This window comes from Pseudonaja textilis, chromosome 2 (genome assembly GCF_049901715.1).
Source record: "Pseudonaja textilis isolate UNSWEBS1 chromosome 2, rPseTex1.2, whole genome shotgun sequence".
Lineage (NCBI taxonomy): Eukaryota > Metazoa > Chordata > Lepidosauria > Squamata > Elapidae > Pseudonaja > Pseudonaja textilis.
In genome coordinates this window covers 197,172,368-197,191,241 of record NC_141991.1, presented here as the reverse complement: position 1 = coordinate 197,191,241, position 18,874 = coordinate 197,172,368, and the positions used below count along the sequence as shown (strand labels likewise).

At 37.2% G+C, this 18,874-nt stretch overlaps 1 protein-coding gene across 1 annotated transcript in view; it reads left to right on the top strand.

Annotated features, from left to right (window-relative positions):
- The window catches only part of SLC28A3 (solute carrier family 28 member 3), a 54,030-nt gene that overhangs the window by 15,263 nt on the left and 19,893 nt on the right, over nt 1–18,874 (top strand). The window contains exons 2-10 of the mRNA XM_026703861.2: nt 2,594–2,677; nt 3,085–3,167; nt 4,567–4,658; nt 6,169–6,358; nt 7,926–8,070; nt 11,083–11,196; nt 15,633–15,710; nt 16,337–16,417; nt 17,602–17,682. Coding sequence (XP_026559646.1) covers nt 2,594–2,677; nt 3,085–3,167; nt 4,567–4,658; nt 6,169–6,358; nt 7,926–8,070; nt 11,083–11,196; nt 15,633–15,710; nt 16,337–16,417; nt 17,602–17,682 — 948 coding nt within the window. The remainder of the gene's footprint in view (nt 1–2,593; nt 2,678–3,084; nt 3,168–4,566; nt 4,659–6,168; nt 6,359–7,925; nt 8,071–11,082; nt 11,197–15,632; nt 15,711–16,336; nt 16,418–17,601; nt 17,683–18,874) is intronic.

The following is an 18,874-nucleotide window of genomic DNA, read 5'->3' as shown; positions in this document are numbered from 1 at the left end:
AATACGTCACATCACACACAACGGATCAGATCGGCATCGATCAAATACAGAGATTTACAGATTAGTCTTCAAATATCAAAAAGGAGGACATGTAGGAGGACACTTTTCAAGAGAGGACAGAACCTACAAAAGAAGGAGTGTCCTCCCTAAAGGAGGACAGTTGGTCACCTTACCAAATGGTCTCCTTTGGCCCTCGTCACCCTTGAAAAATTGAAGCTTGGCTGCTAATACTCTAATCGGTTTCAGATTTTGATTTGTCTGACTGTTGAACTGTACTCTGATCCACTAATGAAATGATCAATCTCACCTTTACAGTGAATCAATATATTTAACTTAGGAAATTCATTAACAGGTTTCTTCACACAAACCATAATTGGGAAACTCAAAGGTACTTCTTTTATTTTCAAAAGGCAACAGGATTCTTTTTTTTCCTTGAGGAAGAAGAAAACATTTCAATTCTCATCCAAGAAGCTTCATCAGTTGTGACTGGATGGAAGGATGGGTTCTGACAGGATGGGATGGGGGGAATGGAACGATTATATTTGTTTGTAGTCATCTGGTCATTAGCACTCTTTCTGAGAGCCGTTGAGGCTACTTGGGGGTTACCTGAATCACAGTCCAAATGATTCAGGTGACCCCCAAAGGCACAAATAAACCCCCAAGTGGCCTCAACAGCTGTCAGAGAGAGTGCTAACAACCAGATAACTGCAAAAATATATCATCCTTCCATTCCCCTCCCCCTTCCTGTCAGAACCCATCCTTTCATCCTCCCATCATCCAGTCACAATTGATGAAGCTTCTTGGATAAGAAGTGAAATATCTGCTTCCTCCTCCTCCTCCAGGTAAAAACAGTCCCATTGCCTTTTTTTTTTTAAAGCACCTTTGGGACAACTATGACTAAAACTCTCCATAGACGTGTTTGGGAAAGTTCTCTTGAGGCTGGGAAGGCTGAGGATGGATCAGTTGATGGATTATTTATTTACAAATGGCAATTTAGCCCAGGCAGGAAGACATCTGAAAAACTAAGCATTTCAAAAAGATTCTACCTTTATTGACTCATTATAAAGGAAGCGTGGAAATTCATATTACAGTTGTGATTAATCTATAGCTACCCGGGATTACCATTAAAGGTATTGTGCTAAAATCCATGTTCTTGCTTCCTTGCCAGGCAAAGGATAAATCAGCAGATACCAGCCGAGCCTGGGGGTTGCTAATTTGCTCAAAATATAAGGCTACAAATTCTACCTATTTGCTCTTCATTCGGTTTCTCTCTACTCCACCCTCTTAGTCATGATCTGGCTTTGTTTCTCTGTGAAAAATTAGAAGCTGTGCCAAAGTTATGTGCATGGATACTGAAACCAAAAAGGGTTGGACCATCTTTTTGTGGCCAGGAACTGCACTTGATATTATTTTGTGGGCAGTAATATAGTACAAATCAGACCATATTTTTCTTTCTTTGTTTTTTAACTGTTAAGCTAATGTTAAGATTTATGTGATCTCTGTGAGACATACAAGACTGGACTAGAATGAAACTTGCAAAATTGTATTTAACCAGAAGAACAATGTGTAAAACATTCAGCAGATAATGAGTTAACTACACGATATGAATTACCCCAATCATTGAAAACCAACAGTCCCCCTTTGTCCAAAGTTGATTAAGCAGTTTTTATTTGCAATTTTATAGTAAGCCAATCTGAATGCTACTCTGATTTCTCAAAATACTAAAAGCTTCCATTATTTGCCAGCAGATAACTCAATTCCAATTGATAGCACAATAATAGTAACTGCCAACTTAGAATTTGCAACTGTCCGTATAATGTGTGTGTGTGTGTGTGTGTGTATGTGTGTGTGTGTGTGTGTGTGTGTGTGTGTAGTTTATTTCTTGCCCAGTGGGGTGTTCCAGTTTAACCAGAGAAATTAAAATATGGAAATTGTGTTTAGCTTACAACTTTTGTACGGATCGTACTTCAAACTAGCAACAAACCATGCAGCTGATTTTTAATGATCATTGTGCTGGAAAAATATGGAAATATGTAGGTGCAGATGCAGGGGGATCCAGGAATCACAAAAAAATGGGAGCATTTGGAGATCTAGAATGCAGTTTATTCACTCCTGTCTACCTTATTCCCACTTTTTGTTATCACAGCAGTGGGAATGCAGTCCTCCTCACAATATCTCAATATTCTGTACACACTTACCATTAATGGCTTTTGCCTGCCTTTAATTCTCTTTCTTTCTTATGAAGGCATCTGTACAGAATATGGAAGATGGCCTGAGCAGAGATATGCAGGAACCACTACCTAAGCAAAAGGGGATAAAACTTTTTAAAGTCCAGAGCAATGGGATAGTTCAGAATTCAGAAACAGCTCAGGCAGATACCTGCCTAACTCACTGAATGATAAGAAGATGAATTCAATCAGATTTGGAAGATTCCAGTCTCTGGAAAAGTACAGTTGTAGCCTTCATGTGGAATTGGTTTGCTGGATTGATCTACCTAGTGGGGAGCAGGATATACGACACCCCTGTTGTCCCATGTGCTAACTGAAGTCTATTCATCTCAAGTCATATCATCTTCAAATGTTGTGCCTTGCAGGAAGACGCTGACTCTTCAAAGACGAACAGTAGTGCATTAAGAAACAGAAACTTAGAAAGAAGTAATTCCCTTCAATCTGACGAGGTAAGAGGAAAATGGGTGGGTTCATAGGCCACATTCAGTCATGATAAATTTTGTTTGTGTTGGCTTTGTATGTTGATTTAATACACTGTGTTTTTCTCTGTTTGTTAGTGTTCATGCTACAGTTGTTTTAAATAAGTAGTTTGGGAACGGGGAAGGAACCAGAATATATGATTGTGGCATGGTGAAGAAAAGTTGTAAGTTTTGGGTAACCTAACCCCACCCTGTCAATCAAACATACCTAAAGATTATTAAGATAACTGAGCAAATGTTGGATGGTGAACAGAGAACAGACAGCTTGAGAGCACTGAGAACTGGAAGGCGAGTTTTCTTTGTATCTGGCCCTTGAAGACGAGCCAAGGGAATAAAAACACAGGATTGATAACCCATTTTGCTTTCTCTTCTCCTAGCATGAGACAAACATCAATATTGACAGTGAGCCACATGGAAGTCAACCTGAATCAGAAGAAAACAAGAATCTTGGGTGCAAGGGGTAATAATTTCATAGGAGTTCTCCACCGATTAATGTCCCCCATCAAGTGAAGTTTTAGTGCATTCGAAAACTGAGTTCAGTTTTCGGCTTCAGAATTCTTTTCGATATGTAAATAGCAATGGTGGGATTCAAAAAATGTTACTACTGGTTCTGTGGGCATGACTTGGTGGGCGTGGCTAGGGAAGGGTACTGTAAAATCTCCAGTCAGAGGTGGTATTTCTCCGAACTACTCAAAATTTCCGCTACCAGTTCTCCAGAACTGTTCAGAACCTGCTGAATACCACCTCTGGTAAATAGCAAAGACCTATTCTTCAGGTCATTCTGTCATACTAAAAAAATCCATAGAGAGTGGTTCTAACTTATTGGCCTAAAATTATTATTTATTTAAATCATATCCCATTTTTCTTCTTCTAAGAACGCAATATTGCTGTCACAAGATTCCCTCCCCTATTTTTTCCCATAGCAACAGCCCTTTTGGCTAGTTTGGATTAAGAGATACCTTTTAGAACATCTAATCCCTCCAGGGTAAGATCTGCTCCTACCCTCCCGATCTTCTGAAAACCTGGCTCTGCCAGTGGGCGAGTATCACCCTGGAAGTAGTTGATGGACTAAAAGCAGATCCCACCTCATCCCCTGCCTGCACACCTTGTTCCCGCTTTCCCCACCTTTTTACCATAACTTACAGTTTTATTGCTATATATATTTGTGTTGTTTATTGCTTTTAACTTTGTAAGCCGCTCAGATTCACCTTGTGCCAAAATTAATTAATTAGACTGGCCCCAAACTGATTCACTTAGGTAGCCAAGGATGGACTGGAACCCAGGTCTCCTTGATTTCCAACTACTACACAAAGTCTGACCACACCACACTGGATCTTAGCCTTGCTTCACCATGTCACTAAGTTCATGAGCTGTGGTAGCGCAGTGGTTAGAATGCAGTACTGCAGGCTAACTCACTGCTCACTGTCAGGAGTTTGATTCTGACCAGCACAGGATTGACTCGGCCTTCCAGTTCCATCCTTCTGAGGTGGGTAAAATGGGGACCCCCCATTTTATTGGGGGCAATATACTGACTCTGTAAAATGCATAGAGAGGGCCATAAAGTACTGTGAAGAAGTATATAAGTCAAAGTGCTATTGCTAATGCTATCATCATGTGGATTGCTTGCTGTTGGCTTCGTATGATATCTAAAATCAAATTGCTATAATTTGGTCATCTAAACATGGTTGTAAAAACCTTTATTCACATGAGGAAGACATGTGAAAACAATCTAAAATCCCTGTATAATCAATATGTACTGTTCATTGTTAATTATAATATGTTGGGTAATACATACTTATTTACTTACAGTACAAAATAGTCTGTTTTAAGTTATCCTGTTTACTTATTTATCCTTCTAGGAAACTTGCAAGGAAATATGATATGGTCCTTCAATTTTGCAGGAAACATAAAACTAGAATCCGATACATGATTTATGGAACACTAATTGCGGGTATGTATTATACATTCCGGAAAATAGCAATTTTATATAGAATTTGGGGTCTATATATTTTTAAAGTGTGAGACTAATGGCATAAAATAAAATCCATGTTATATTCCAGTCTAATTACTGCAATCTTCCCTGGCCATAAGACTATCTTTGCAAAAAGATATGCTCTCATTTATGTAAGACATGTTAGCTAAGGTGTAGACCAGTCAAGAGATATTGGAATTACACAGTTGGCTATTTTGAAAGTTCTATGCTGTTTGACAAACTGCTTTTTGGAACAATTTAATATGTTAGTGTTCAAATTCTGAAATGAATTACAGCCTAACTACCTGAATATACAGACAAGTGGCCTTGTTAATGTGCTTATCTCCTGTCTTATATTAATAGAAAAGAAAGGCTGCATAAATTGAACTGTTCTGATTGCTGAGCCTTATTTTGTCTCAGGAATAAAGCTCATAAGCTATATTCCTCTTATAGTTTTAATTGAGGACATCTTAAGAAAAGTGATTGATGGATTCCTCTGATTTGGTTTCTCTTCCCACTGAGCATCACTTGCTAGCAGGAAAAAATAATGACTGTTCTCCTAAACATATAGATGGGACAGGGTTAGACAAATTACAAAGAGTTACTGTGGAAGAGCTGGTCTCCTGGAGACAAGGATACTGTATCATTAGAGGTTTTCAAGCAAAGTTTGGACAGCAATTTTTGCCCGGATATTATGGAGACTCTTGCCTTGCACAAAGAATTGAATTAGAAGACTTCCAAGGCCAAGAGATATCTTCCTATTTCAAGTTTGAAGCAGATCACTGTGCATTGTGCAGTTGCTAAGTGAATCTGGCCTCCAACATTGATTTTGCTTGTCAAAAATCAGCTGCGAAGGTTACTAATGGTGATCACATGACACACTCCCAAGACAGTGCAACTATCTTCAATACATGCCAGTTGCCAAGCACCTGAAGTTTGATCACATGACTGTGGGGATGTTGCAACAGTTGTAAGTGTGAAAGCTGGTCAGAAGTCACTTTTTTCGGTGCTGTTGAGAAACTTTGAACAGTCACCAAAAGATGTTCTTCCATGTAGATGCTTTTCCTCCAATTTGTCAGTACCAAGGCAGACAGGATGTTGATAATTTGGTCATGAGTGGAACAATCATTCTCATTCTGTACTTCTGAAGAAGTAGTTTCCCCTTTTGCCCAATTAAAACATATCGTTTTAGGGAAAGGATGAAAAAAATGAACAGGTCTCTTACCACGATGGATGCAATGTGTGGTTAGATGGTATAAAAACATGGAGTTTTATGTAAGCACCTGTTTTATTTTTAAAAAATCTAAGTATTTCCAATATGACACAGAATTCATTCATTTAAAAGCCTAATCATTTCTGTTTAATTACTGGTGATCTGAAAATTACAGGTAACTCTTGCAGTTTTGTTTTTCTGTGGGGGAACAGGAGATGGAAAAATTTTGCATGCAGTGTGGACAGCTGTCATGATCTTGCTTTTTGTCCATTACAGCTTATCTGGCAATGGTGATTGCAGCCTGCATCTTGAATTTTCACAGAGCCTTGGCGCTCTTCATCCTTACTGTGCTAGCCATTTTTTTCATCTGTTGGGACTTTTTCATAGCCAGATATGAGAGTAGAATTGCAGAGTTGCTGTCTCCTTTGGGAAGATTTTTGAAAGCTCAATGGTTTTGGCTGAAATGGTAATTAAACAACTTTCCTTTTTTAAAAAAGTGAAAATGAGATTATGCACTTGTTTGTGGTTGTCAGTACTGTATAAATGCTATAAATTATGTTACATTTCATCCTAGCTATTTAAAAAAATGTCTAGTACTTAAAATCTTTAGAACGGAATTATCTAATCCAAGTACCAGAATGAATATATATTTGATAAAGTTCACACTTTTTCTTACAGAATGTTTATACTTGGTAATACAACTTTCTTAGCAGACTGATGTACAGGTAGCCCTCACTTAATGACTGGTCATTTAAGGACTGTTCAAGTTTATGGCTGATCTCCCCAGAGCTACTTAGGGCCTACTTTTGAACTTCCAATTACTGTAGCCCACCCGTCACCCCCCTCATATTTATGTGATTGCATTTTGGGCACTTGGAAACTGGCTCGCACTGATGGTTGTTTGCAGTGTCCCATGGTCACATTTTTTTGCCATTTCTGGTTTATTTTCAGTTTTTGGCAAAAAAACCTTCATCAGAGAAAACAGACTCACTTAATGACCATGATATTCATTCAATGATGTGGCATTCACTAAACAGTGGTTTTTGTCTAACAACTATTACAAAATATTGAGTGCACAACTTAAAATCACAAGCCCGGAGTCAATGACAGTCGTAAGTAAATGGCTATCTGTACCCAGAAATTTTGGGATTCCACCATATTCAGTGACGGGCAGAGCTAAAAAGAACTGTTCTGTGTCTTTCTGGCTACCTTTTTCTTCCCTGCCATTCATTTTACTATTTGGAAATTAAGCTTAGTTAAACTCTTGTAAAGCAATCCCTTAATCTGCATTTTAATGACAATTAGATACAGAAGTAAATTCAGAAGGCTGGGTTCCCTCCATTACTGGAAGCCAAATGACTGACTGACTGACTGACTGACTGACTGACTTACACTCTCTCTCTCTCTCTCTCTCTCTCTCTCTCTGTCTCTCTAGCAAAACTAAAAACACAATAAAAAAAAAAGAGAAAGAAAACCTGTTATTATTCATCAGAGTTATACTGCCACATTTTTGTTAAGGATACACACAAAAAGAAACAATCCAAAACCTCAAGGAAGTAGAGATTACTTAAATCTCTAATGGCTTTTTACCAGAAATCATTTTTCATCATCAGTTGCTGCCACTGACAACTTCTCCAATTGAAGTTGGTACTTCCAGTTTGACAGCTAAGAGTTTGAAAAAAACATCCTTTTTTTACAGTCCAAGGCCAACAAAAGCAGGTTATCAAGTATCCAATGGGAAGCAGTATATGGCTAGTGTGTTTTTAACAATAAATAGTTGTGAGGATGTGTGTATTGGAATAGTCTATGTGGAGGGAGAGGGGAGAGAGTGAGATACAGTCTAAAACAGGGGTCCCCAAACTTGGCAACTTAAAGACTTGTGGACTACCCAGAATTCTATGGTGGCTGAGGAATTCTGGGAGTTGAAGTCCACAAGTCTTAAAGTTGCCAAGTTTGGAGACCTCTGGTCTGAAATAAGGTGATGATCTTCCCCCTAAGTCATTCATTGCAATGTTTGAATACCTTTTCTCTAGGGTAGTGTGGATCATCTTAATAGTTGCTGTTGTGTGTTGGTTAATTTTTGATACTGCCAAGCAAGGAACCAACCAGCTTATTTCCTTTGGTGGCCTTCTTATGTACATTCTCTTGATGCTGATCTTCTCCAAGTACCCAACTAAAGTGAGTGTATTTACAATCTTTCATTTATATCTTTTCTTACATTTAATGTCTATTTGCAACACATTGAGCAGATGTCCAATAACATAGCTTATTCACTGTCCTTTTTTAGTATCTTTGTTTTATATATTTATTCATTGGTATTCTACCTTTATTATTTTTATAAATAACTCAAGATGATTAACATATCCAGCAAAACTTTCTCCTCCTATTTTCCCTACAACAATATTCTTATCAGGTGAATTGTGCTGAGAGAGAGTGACAGGCCCCAGGTTACCCAGTTTTCTTTCATGCTTATAGCAGGATATGAACTCATGGTCTCTTGCATTCTAGCCTGGTGCCTTAACCACTAGACCAGAGTGGCTCTGAAGACTGTATGTCCTCCAGACATATCAAGACAACTATCAAAATTCCCAAATAGAATGACATTTGTACAATTCTGGGAAGTATAATTTCAACATGCATGAAGGATACTAAATTGAGAACATTGGGTTGGATTAAACTATGATGTTTTTAAAAAAGCATTAAAAAGGACATAAAATATTTGTAAGATAAGGTAGGGCTTGGTAGGAAGGAATATATAAAATAGAAAGTTCAGTTTTCATCATAATGACTAACCCTAGACCAGTTTTTAAAAGTTTATCACTCCGGTTCACCCAAGGCTTTGTTGCAAGTTGAACAGCATCCATGGAAGATTGCTTAAGTTTTTTTTAAGATTGGGTGGCTGAGTAGATGAGTCTGTGGTTCCATCTGGTTGTAATAGAAAATTTGATCCTAGAATGTGCAACTTAGCTTTAGAGATAAGTTGGTTGCATATCCCAGTTCATACTGGATAATTCTGTGTTTGAAGGCATTCTCTATTTCAGAAGTGAGACAATGATCTTGTTGCATTGCACAACAGCTTATTGGTTTGTTTGTTTTTCAGGGACGGCACAAGCTGGCTAAGCCTATCTGAAGGCTTGCATGCTTCATTTATTTTGTATCTTGTTAGAAACTGGGATAAAAAGTACAATTAGTGTTCATCAATTTGTTGATAAATGTCAGCAACTGAAAAACCCCTCTATTTAAAGGCTGCTAGTCCAAATCCATTTCAAAATAAAGAGCTGCAGCAGAAGAGCAGGCAGAGCTGGAAGAGTTCAATGCATCATCAGTTTAAAGTCTCCGTGTTTCTACAAGAAACGCAAGCTCACCACCCCCTCGAATCCCATTGATCTTTATCTAGCACCAATTTATTGCTAACCTTTAGTTGATCAGATTCTTGTAAATAGGTTGGAAAAATAAATAATCTATGCTCAAACTCAGTGAATGATCCTGGTTCTTTGTGTCTGACAAGAGCCATAGGACCAGGAGTAGTTTTAAATTGCCCATCAACAGTAATGGAGACACACAATAGAAGCATCCTTTGGTCACACTTCTCTCTGCTATACTAAGATTTATTTATTTGTCATTATTTTTTATTTTTAATCTGGCACCTGTCCATTTAAATTAGCATATCCAAATAGATGGCAATCTCATTCTGGGTTATGCAGTCCCTTCTTATGTAGGGGTGAGAAAGTAGCAACCCCATTATGAGACAAACAAGGAGAAAGAACAAAAGTTGTGAAGATTTGCCAGCAGGGGAATGCTAACCCAGTATATCTTGCTTGCTTTTTTATTGCTTTTCCTTTTTGAACAAAATAAATATCGATCACCTATGTTACGTAAAATGAGAAGAATGTGATTTCATTACCAGAAAATCCAGTTCAATTTTTCTGTCTAGGCATTCAAAATCAAGGCAAAGCTTTCTTTTAGCTAATATATTCAAATAAGCTACCTTTTATCTCAGGACCAGGTGTATATCAAGGGATGTCCCAGAGAAACCTAATTCTGATAACAAACCCCAGAAACACTTTAATTTCTGAGGAAAATGACTAGATTGGTTTTTTTTTTTTAATCTAGAACCTGCTTACCCTTCCATAAGAAAAAGGAACTTTTATGAGCCCTTCATCTATGATATATTTTTTCCATTAGTCTTCATTGTCCTGTCTGGCCAATTTTGTGAAAGTTACAGGGAACACAGATAGAGCTATTCCTTTGAAAACTGTTAGGGCTTATGTAGGAGAGAGGGGTGGGGGAAAACCATGGAAAATCAGCAACCATTTGAAGTTACAAAGATGATGAAACAGGAGATTAAAAGTTGCATCTCCACTGATCATAATTCAGGCATTTTGCAACCAGCACTCATTTACAATGGTTGCGATGTCTCACAATCACGTGGTCGCCATTTGCAACCTTTACAGCCAGCTGTCGCCAGCAAAGTCAATGAGGAAGTTGCAGTAACTCTGTATTTAATAACTCATGGTGAGTCACCTAACAACCTCACAATTGGAACTGATGTAAATTGATGGGGTGACAAGATGATCCACTTAATGACTGCACCACTTAGTGAAAGTCGGCAGTCTCAACAGTAGCCAATAAGTGACACTGGGTATTTATTTATTATCAAATTTAGATCCCACCCATCTCTCTCTCTCAGAGTGATTGTACACTGAACAAGCGAAACCTACAACAAACATTGTAGTGTATCCATGTCCTTTATTGCAAATCTTTTTACAATAGAGTTCCATGAAATTTACTCTCCACTAAGATATTATAAACTATAATGTAACCTCTCCAGTACTTTCCAGAAGTATGGATCAGTTCCCAATATTCCTTAGCCCGCCTAGCCTTTATCAATAATTTTGGAATTGAAGCTCACTTGCTTGAAAAGCAACCAGATTGGGGAAGGTTTCTGGAAGAACTCAAACAAGCATAACTTTTCTCTTACTTTTAAATTTAATGCAATGATTTTTTTTAAAAAAATCTCCCCTTCTTTTGTAAACATTAAGAAATATGCAAATATATGTTCCACTCATTTCAGGCAGGGGCACTTATGTAGAATCACCACCTGCCATTTATTACAGTATTCAATGCAATATTGTCACATTTGAGCTGATTTTAAATCTGATAGTTTTGTTTTTCTTTATGTATGCATAGGTTGTATGGAGGCCAGTAATCTGGGGTGTTGCAATGCAGTTTGTTCTTGGACTTATAACATTGAGGACCAAAATAGGATTTGATGCATTCAACTGGCTTGGTAATCAAGTGCAGGTAAGAATAAAAGAGAACCTACTCATAATCTTTATTACAAGTGATCAGTTTATACCTGTTGGAGTCAAGGAGTACTTAGGAGGGGTGCCTTGGTGATGCTTTTTTTTTTACTTGGTCATTCATGCCTCTGCTTAAAGCATCTTTAGTAAGTAATGTTTCTTGATATGCTGATGAATTTTGCCATGGGCCAGGATAATTTTAAACTAGACAGATAATTGAACTGACTGAGTAAAATAGCAGCTATGGTATTTTGCTAATGCCTCATTCCTGTGCATGTTCACTTATAATTAAATTTTGAATTCTGATTTCATATGGACTCATTCTCAAGAAAGATTAAGACAATTGTCTGCTTCAAAAAATATCAGAGAAATAATCAGATTTGTCCTCACTTGTGACCAAGTTTCACTAAGGATTTGCTGATAATTAATCTGCAATGGGCAATTTGATCTGCCTGTGCATCTTAAATTATAAAATGGTTAATGCTGCATGTAGAAAGTCACTTATAAGGCCAGAAATATGATTTTTAAAACTATCTTTTTTAATCTTGAAAAGAATAGAGATGAGCAGACTTTATCTTCATAAAGAAACATCTTAAAAGTACAGTCCCCATCTTTAATCCATACAGTTTGTAAATAGCACTTTCAATTACCACTTAAAGCTCAGTTTGTCCTCTAGGTAAGTGATGGTTTACTTAAGAAACCATATTTAGCTGGGTTCACAGATAGCATTAAACTAAAACAGCATGATGCAATGCTGGCAAACCAAAGAACTAAGAATCACACAGATTTCATAAACACATTCATAATGTGGGTTGACAACTGTAAGAAAAGTTTTGATTCCCATGGCTCTTATATACAGACTACATTGTCCTTCCTATAGTTTCTCACAACTAAACACATTGACAGACCACAATCACTTGAAAAAAACTCCACAATGTTTATTATCCAAACATTGGGTAATAAACTTCTGTTGGATATCTGAAATCCCAACCCAATGCTATTGGATTACAGTGTTATCCTCCAGTTCTCCAGTCAGTAGAAAAATGTTCCAACATGAATTGTACTTCCACATCTGCCACAGAAACAAAGCCAGAAATTGTGCTGGTCTTAGTATTTCAATGAGGGACGTGTTAAGGAAGTCAATTGGTGGATTTCCCAGTTTGATATCCCCTCTCATTAATCATTGCTAGTCAATGGCTAAATAGTCACCTAGTATTTTCCCTACAGTGGGATAGGGAACGGATGAACAAATATAGGTGCATGCTTGGAACTGCATGTTGAGCTGTTTGTCAAGATTCCTCATCAGCAGGTCTTCAGGGCATAGTTCATAGTTCAGCTTTTTCTAAGCACAGATTTGGTGTTCTTCTAGGAGGGGGGGGAAAGTAAATCCCTATTCAAAGGAAGCCTGGTTGATAGATAAAAGGTATGAAAGAGAGATGTGTGATGAAGCAGGAGGGAGCAACTGATAATAGATGAGCTATATGACCTCATGGTTGATCACACCCAGATGGCCATTGAGACCAGCAGTTGTGATTGACTTGCACATAATAACAACACCAATCCTCATCATGGCAACCAATGGCATCAACACTGGAATGGAATGGAGAAGATGGCAGTGTCCCCCTCAACCACCATTGCCAAAGTAATACAAACAATAACAATATGACCAAGCAAAACACCTGGTCAGTAGAAGACATCAAACACTAGCACTCCTTCTGTGTTAAAACCCCTTCTGACAATCGCTTTCATAGGTGCCAGTCAAGCATTACTTGGACAAATGCTACTATAGAAATAGGTCTTTCCTATAGCACAAAACAAAATAGTCAAGACAATTCCCAGTGACCAGAGAGAAGGTGTTCCTTGCAATTGTATAAAATGGCTGAAATTGCTTAGCAGATCTTGAGCCCTGGTTGTGTCAAGAGCTGCATCATCAATGAGGTATGCCATATTTCAACCATGTCAAAAGTTGGACTGGGGTAAAAGGAAAAGCTAGGAAAAAACTTTAAGTTGCATCAGCTCTGAACTTGTCACACAGTCACGGAAGAATAAAGCAGTTATTGGAAGCTATTCATGCTAAGAGTGGAGAACGTGAGGATGAACACCAAGAGCATAAAAATGCTCCTTTCATTGAAAATTAACAAGGAAAAAAGCAGCAAAAAACACCTTAAGCATGCCTGAGGCAAAAACAGAGGATTACAAACCACATTAATTTATCCTTAACCTAAGTCCTGCATCCTTTGAAATCATGATTCAGTAGTGGATTTCTGCAGGCATAATAACATACATTAGCTATTTAAATAGGCTGGTTCATACAGTTTGTCACAATTTGTTGCCCTTCTAATTTTCATCTTTCATAACCAATCTGTTAGAAATAGGGTACCTAAGAGAAGAGAAAAATCTCTGGAAAAATATTAAGCATTTTAACATAAGATATTACAATACTGTTGTACTGGAGCAAGATACAATTGTCTTCCTTTTCCCCATGTCAATACAAGTAATACCTGTAACTGACAGTGAAGCATGTTTAAATACAGCCTTTTCTTTTAAACATTCTTCTGCCATTACTACAATGCCCAAAGTCCCTCTCTGAGGAAAAGAGGGGGTGAAGAAATGTGATTGACAAATAAATAAATAAATAAATTTCCCAATTCTCTCCTTATGGAGGAGCCCTGTGTTTCTAAACAATCCCAGAATGTTTCCTTTGCAGATTTGCATTGATCTGCACAATTAATATGTATGAAGGACAGAGCTCATTATTAAACTAACTTCCTTGTTAGTTTTGATTTTTGAAATTCAGAATTAGTTTGAGGGTTCACATTTTTATTATAGAAGAGCCCTGCAGTCCCAAAGGTACTTTTTTCAGGAGGCAGCTAGATTTTTGTGGTTTTTTTCTTCTGAAGACATGTTGCTTCGCATCCAAGAAACACCTTCAAAAGAAAAAAACAAGAAAATCCAGTTGCTTCCTGACAAAGCACCTTTGGGACAACCATGACCTGGATGACTAAGACTCTCCATAGTATTTAGTATTTTTTAGTATTTATTTGATTTGTCAATCGCTTACAAGATACAGGTATAAGAATAAATATAGTTTTGAATACATGAGATAGATACTTATAAGAAAAATAAAAAACAATTGGACAGGGACAGTAGGCACGACTGGTGCGCTTATACACGCCTCCTCTTATAAGTGCGCTTATACAGGCCTCTTAGGAAGGAGGTGAAGTCAATAATGGACAGTCTAAGGTTAAAGTTTTTGGGGTTTGGGGAAGAAACCACAGAGTCAGGTAGAGTATTCCAGACGTTGACCACTCTGTTGCTGAAGTCCTATTTCCTGCAATCAAGTTTGGTGCGGTTTACCTTGAGTTTGTATCTATTATGTGCTCTTGTATTGTTATGGTTGAAGATGAAATATTCACTGACAGATAGGACATTGCAATATATAATTTTATGTACTATACTTAGATCGGACCAAAGGCAGCGTAATTCTAGATTGTCTAGGTCTAGAATTTCAAGTCTGGCGGCATAAGGTATTCTGCAATGAGTAGAGGAATGGAGAACTCTTCTTGTGAAATATTTATGGACTTTCTCAACTGTATTAATATCAGATACGTAATGCAGGTTCCAGACTGATAAGCTACAGTATATTCAAGTATTGATCTAGCAGATGTTTTATATGCTCTAGTTAGTAGCGTGATATTACCAGAGAAAAAGCTATGCAGGATTAGGTTAACAACTCTTAAACAATATGTTGCTTTATTTTTCCTCATGAAATTGCAGAATACATGGACTATATCACAAACACGAATCTCTGAATTTTCTTGAGACCTAGCAACGTTTCATTTACTTTTTATATTGGGTTAGGCAGGAGGAAGCAATTAAAGTTCCTTGGAACATTAAAAGTGTAGGGTGCAGAGATGCTAATCCCTGTGTGGACAAATAAAGCTAGATCAGCAGCTAAGAACCAGGAAGAAGAAAGATAACTGCCACTCCCACAGTGCTTATTATTTTTGCTTAACTTGAAGCTCTGAAAAGTTTGTCTTTCACTCTTGGGATTTCTATTTATGCAGTGAGTGGTTTGTATGTAAACGAAAACAAGAACAGCAATCTTTATTTCCACTTAAGAAAAAAAAAGTTGCCTGTGTGGTAGGATGCCTCACACCCAGCTTTTGACAACATCCTAAATCAGAGAGGAACTTATACTTTTTTTTTTAACCAAGGGACTTTCCCTTGATTCAGGAGTTCATGATTCATTAGTTCTTATTTTCAATTGACCTCACCTGGTGAGTCATACAAACCACTGCTTGAACATTGAATGTATAGTGACTGGTTGAATACTTGAGAAATAAGTGTCTTCAAAAAATTAGATTAGAATAACTGAGGTGGTGGGGATTTTTACCCTCAAAACAACTTATTCTTCCTCTTTCTCTTCCCTTTAAGATTTTCTTGGGATACACTGATGCTGGTGCTAAATTTGTGTTTGGTGAAAAGTATACCGATCACTTCTTTGCCTTCAAGGTAAATAGCCATTTTTGTTGTCCCTGGTTTACAGTGACCAAGTTATAGTGGGTAAGTTTACTAAATGAGTCAGTAAAGCACAGAACATTTTGTCTGCACAATATTTTCCTGAAAGAAATATTCCTGTTTAAAGTACTAGTCAGTTTCACCAAGTTCTTTGATGGGAGATGTATTATTTGGAATTGTCTGAAATACTATGATATACTAACCAAAGTCTCTTTTATATTTTTTTATTCCTTTCCTATATTTTTTTTAAAAGGAACTACTTTTTGAGTTCTCTTTTATTTCTACCTTATTTATTTCTTACTTCATATTAATTTTGATTAATTTTTATCTTGTTCTTAAAATTTTCAATAAAATCATGTTTTTTAAAGAAATAAAGGATAGCTGGTCTTTCTTTGGTAGCACTCAGGATTTGGAGTTCCTTCTCCAGATATTTTTACAAATCAAGCATGTTTCTGGAATGTATTATTTTAATTTATTTTGGCTTATGAACACTGACAAACTGTTTGATTACAAGATTGTTGTTACAGTATTTCAGGGTTGATCTTTTTGAAATTTATAACATAGAAAAGCATTTAGATAACTTAGAAACAGTTCTTAACAGATGTTTTGTCTTCAACTAGGTGCTGCCTATTATCATTTTCTTTAGTACAGTGATGTCTGTGCTATACCACGTTGGATTCATGCAGTGGCTTATTAAAAAGGTAACAGTGCCCTATGTACTTTGAGAAATGGAATGGAATGGAATGGAATGGAATGGAATAGAATAGAATAGAATAGAATAGAATAGAATAGAATAGAATAGAATAGAATAGAATACTTTATTGGCCAAGTGTGATTGGACATACAAGGAATTTGTCTCTGGTTATAAAATTATAATTGGTCTCCGGTTATAAAATTATAATGATAAAAGCATATGTAGTATGATTATATCCTTCCCATGTATTCTGTCACTCTTCTCACTGGAAGAAACATTGCTAGAGGGCTGTAGAAACAATTTGGGGAGAATAATGTTACCTTGATAGTATCAAGCCATTGGTTCAACTTAGAGTTGATTCTGTTTTAAGTGCTGCCTTAGGTCTATATTTTACAATTATCCCAATTTAAAAACCTACTAGATAATCCAAATGTTTTGATTTCATTCCCACCCTAAAGCTTCCTTGATCTACTATTTCTTTGCCTTCTGTTCTCTGAAATTCTTCCAATCAAAATTGTTTAACATGTTGTCTATAATGACTGTATCTTTTGACTATCTGAAATGTTCCACAAATATAGGAGGATTATGGTTATTAAAAGTTGCATCCCTTTGTTTGGTAAGTTAAATTTTCGGACAAGTTGGAGAAGAAGAAAAAAACAGGCACGATAGAATTACATTAACCTGATGTTGCAATGGAGCTGTGGTTAAATTCCTGGTTTCTGGAGAGACCAGAAGATGTAGGTCCCTGTAACTTTGCCAAAGTATTCATAAACTGTACAACATACACTATCCAAGCTCTGTTAGTCTTATGCGAATTCTGTAATTTAGATTTTATGTAGCCTGTGCCAATATGGCAGACTAAACTGGTTTATTCATAGATTCGTTACAAAAGCTCAAAGCAGCTTGATATGTTCCAGTTTATAATATTTTGTCTAAATCAAGATATGTATGGATGTCCCTGGCAGTGATTCTATACTGGCAGACCTGACTCAGCTAGGGATTCACGTATTGTAATAAATTGGCACATACAATTGGTATATTCCAAAGAGCCTCCTAAAGAAAATTGCTGACATGAGAGAATTCCTTGAGGAGTTTACACATATACTTTAACTCAAGTTAAGATGTTTGTTGTATTCTACATACATGAAGCAGCTGGAATGTGGCCAAAAAAATTGATTTTGTGCATTGTAGGTTGGATGGATCATGCAAATTACCTTACAGACAAGTCCAGTGGAATCTTTAGTTGCAGCTGGCAATATATTTGTGGGGATGGTAAGTTTGCGAAGCAGAGAATTTTAATAGAAAATAGTCCATCTAGCAAGGCAAGAACATGTACTTTTTAAGACTTTTCATAAGCTGCCATAATATTTTTCTTAAATTTTACCGGGTAGATATTAACAGCCATGGAAATCATCTACTTAAAATGTCATTGCACAACTCAGTATCCATTCCCAAGAGACAAAGCAGTACAAGTAGTTAGATTCCAGGCATGAAGGAAGATCCAGAATTTCTAATAGGTCAACAATTATACTGCCTTAGCAGAGTAACATTTTGACATGGGGAGTAAGTTTTAACAATTATCTTATTCTTTTTTTTTTCTTGTTTGTTTCTCGTGGTTTTAGAAAACTCAGAAGCAAGATAAATTGGTTATTGATTCCTCCTAGAGCAGAGATGCTGAATGATATACGAGAACATTGCAGGCTCATACTTTTTCACCAGCCTAATGTTCAGATCTGGATTTGCATTAGATTATATGAGAAAAGGCATCATAAAATCATGCAACAGTGTCCAAAATAGGCAGATGTTTTCTGTCAAGAATTCCTCCTAAAACAGAAACCTATACAATTTTATCTTTTGACTATTTTTTACCAGAAGAATAACCCCAATTGAAACTACAAAAAGCCAAGGCAGAAGATATTCAAAAAGGCACTTCTTTTACAGACTCACTAATAAATAAGGGCTGGAAGGTTCTGTTAAGTTTATCCCTAATTCTTTGCATTAAAACTCCTTGCTGTACTCCATATAATTTTTGCTTCCTAGATCAGGGGTCCCAAACCCCTGGTCCACAGACAGCTACCAGTCCACAGCCTGTTATCAATCAGGCCACACAAATGGTGGGTGAGTGCAAGAAGCTCCATTTGCACAAGAGGTGGCATTCAGCAGGTTCCGACCAGTTCTGTAGCGGAAATTTTGAATAGTTCGGAGAACCGGTGGTAACCTTCCCCCTGGAGTGGGGTGGGAATGGAGATTTTACAGTATCCTTCCCCTGCCATGCCCAACAAGCCACACCCACCAAGCCATGCTGCACCCACAGTGTCAACTAAAAAGATTACTCCTTTGGTCTTTTTAGCTGCCAGAAAAGAGGAGTGGGGGGAAACAAGGCATTCTTGAAATGCCTAGATAATCACTTCAGTAGCCCAAAGTTGTTGGAGCATAAGAAGGTTATTGGAGAGCCTGATGGATG